A 2,457-nucleotide genomic window follows, 5' to 3' on the forward strand; every position below is an offset into this window, starting at 1 on the left:
GGTGGTGCACCAGCGCGCAAGACCGAACGGCAGAGGCAAGAGCGACTGGGCGATTTGTGTGCACCGCATGGTGATCCTCCCGTTGGCTCTACGTTGGTAGCTCCTATGGCATCTTCGTTGCATGGTGATCCTCCTATGGCTCTACGTCGGCAGCTCCTATGGCCCGAACACCTCTTTATAACGGTGCACGGTACTCGGTGCTCCGAGGATCATTGGAAGTACTCAACTTGCAAGCAAAATTCGGTTGGAGTAATGCAAGTGTCCATGCACTACTTTTGTAAGTATGGAATGTGACTTTTATATACTCTCTCCCTCTCTCTTTATGGTGTCATCTTCTAGGAATTATACTAATACACATGTTTGTTGTAGTTTGATGGGCAACATGTTGCCAGAAGATCACCACATGCCTCCAGATCATCGACGAGCTAGATCGTATATCACTGCACTTGGAATGGAGTATGAGCGCATCCATGCGTGCGTCAACGATTGCATGCTATACCGCAATGAGCATGCACGTGCTACCTCATGTCCCGTGTGCGCGGAGGCACGATACAAGACAGGTGTGAGCGGGGCACACCTACCCCGCAAGGTATTAAGAAATTTTCCATTAATTCCTCGCATCCAACACATGTTTAAAAGCAAGTCTACCGTGGAGCTTCTTGCGTGGCAGGCAAACCATCGCTCAAATGATGGAATGATGTGTGTCCCTGCCAATTCACCTGCATGGAGACACATCGAAACTACATTGCCAGAGTTTGGGTTGGAGCCTCGACACTTGAGGCTTGGTTTAGCAAGTGATGGTGTCAACCCCTTCGGAACTAAGTCTACTTCATGGAGCACTTGGCCTGTGGTGATCGTCAACTACAATATTCCACCATGGGAGACAACCAAGAAGGGCAATATACTTCTTTCCTTGCTTGTGCCAGGGAAATACAAAGTGTCAAATATTGACATTTACCTCGAGCCCCTCATCGAGGAGTTGGAGGAGTTATGGAGAGGAATTCCTGTTGTTAATGTCTCACTTTTGAAGGGGGGAGAGGCGCTCAAGTGAGGGGAATCCTTATGTGGACTATGCATGACTATCATGGTCTTGGAGAGATTTCTGGTAACCCCCTGTCCTCTATCTCTCTTTCCCTCATTCCCTCTCTCCCTTTAGCTCACTTTAGTTCACTCATCTCTCTAACCATATGATATGTATGCACGGTTGTCCACATCGGGGCACAATGCATGTCCTACTTGCGGGCCATCGTTGGTGATGGAGAGGCCTGGTTCCATGCGCAAGGTAATCTATCCAAACAACCATTGTTTCTTACCCCAAGGTCATAGCAAGCACAAGGCTCCAACAAATGGGAAGGCTTCTCTAAAGCTCACAATGGCAGATTGGGCAACCATTTGCGAGGAACACCACAATAACAATCTGGCTCCGTGTCCTCCACCAAAAGATATGTCAAGGTATTCCATATTTTTAAGGCTTCCATACTGGAAGGACTTAAAAATACAACACCTCTTGGATCCCATGCACATATATAAGAATGTAGCCCAAACACTATGGGACCACATTATTGGAAAGAAGGACTCTTTGGGTGTGAGGGAGGATTTGAGGCTTTTAAAACGTCTCCCCACCTCTGCTACTCCACGGCGTGCCCCAAATGGAAAGATTGTGCTTCCTAAAGCACCATGGATGCTAGCAAAAGAAGAATTAGACAAGGTGAAGGGTACCATCGCCTCTATTCACACACCAGCAGGATACATGAGGTTGCTAGCTTTCACAAAAGCGAAGAAGGGTGGAAGCGTCCAATTGTATGGGTTGAAGTTCCACGATTGGCACAAGATGCTTCAAGTAATCTTCATACTCCCTATTCTATCTATAGTTTGTGTGTATGACTATCACTCACTTTCCCTTTCCGTGATTTACATTGTAGTTCATTATGCCGGTGAGTATGTATATATGTCGGGACAAGAAAGTCAGGGACGCTATTTTCAAACTAGGAGAGCTAGTAAGGTACACCACAAAACTCCACTCAACTACACCTTTTTTATGTACACAATAATTTCAACTAGCACTTAGTGTATCCTTGTGTGTTTTCTTGCAGATTTGTGAGCTTCAAGGAAATCGAAATAGATGCTATCCCTACTGCTCAAACACTTGCAAGAGAAATTGTGTGTGCCATTGAAGATGCATTTCCTCAATCGGTCCTTCTTAGTCAAATTCACCTCTTGGTTCACGTGGTGGAGGAGATAGCTATATGTAGAGTAGTGCACGTACGATGGATGTTCTTCTTAGAGAGGTTTTTATAGACTCTCAAAGATTTTGTACGGCTACGGTCTCAACCAGAGGCATGTATGACCGAAGGGTGGATTGTTCAAGAGGCATTTGTTTACATATCAGAGTATTTGGCACAAGTTGATCCTTCAATGCCTTGCATGTGGTCAGACGAGGAAGATGCAAGGATGACT

The 2,457-nt window shown here is 45.9% G+C and overlaps 1 protein-coding gene across 1 annotated transcript; it reads left to right on the plus strand.

The window, feature by feature from the left end:
• The first annotated feature begins 1,192 nt into the window (after positions 1 to 1,192).
• Positions 1,193 to 1,989, plus strand: LOC147459282 (uncharacterized). The gene is given in 2 exon segments (XM_086511568.1): positions 1,193 to 1,927; positions 1,930 to 1,989. Coding segments are annotated over 2 exon segments (795 nt in total).
• Positions 1,990 to 2,457: the final 468 nt, after the last annotated feature.

Source organism: Adiantum capillus-veneris, chromosome 4 (assembly GCF_014529385.1).
Source record: "Adiantum capillus-veneris isolate H3 chromosome 4, ASM1452938v2, whole genome shotgun sequence".
In the NCBI taxonomy this organism is placed as follows: Eukaryota; Viridiplantae; Streptophyta; class Polypodiopsida; order Polypodiales; family Pteridaceae; genus Adiantum; species Adiantum capillus-veneris.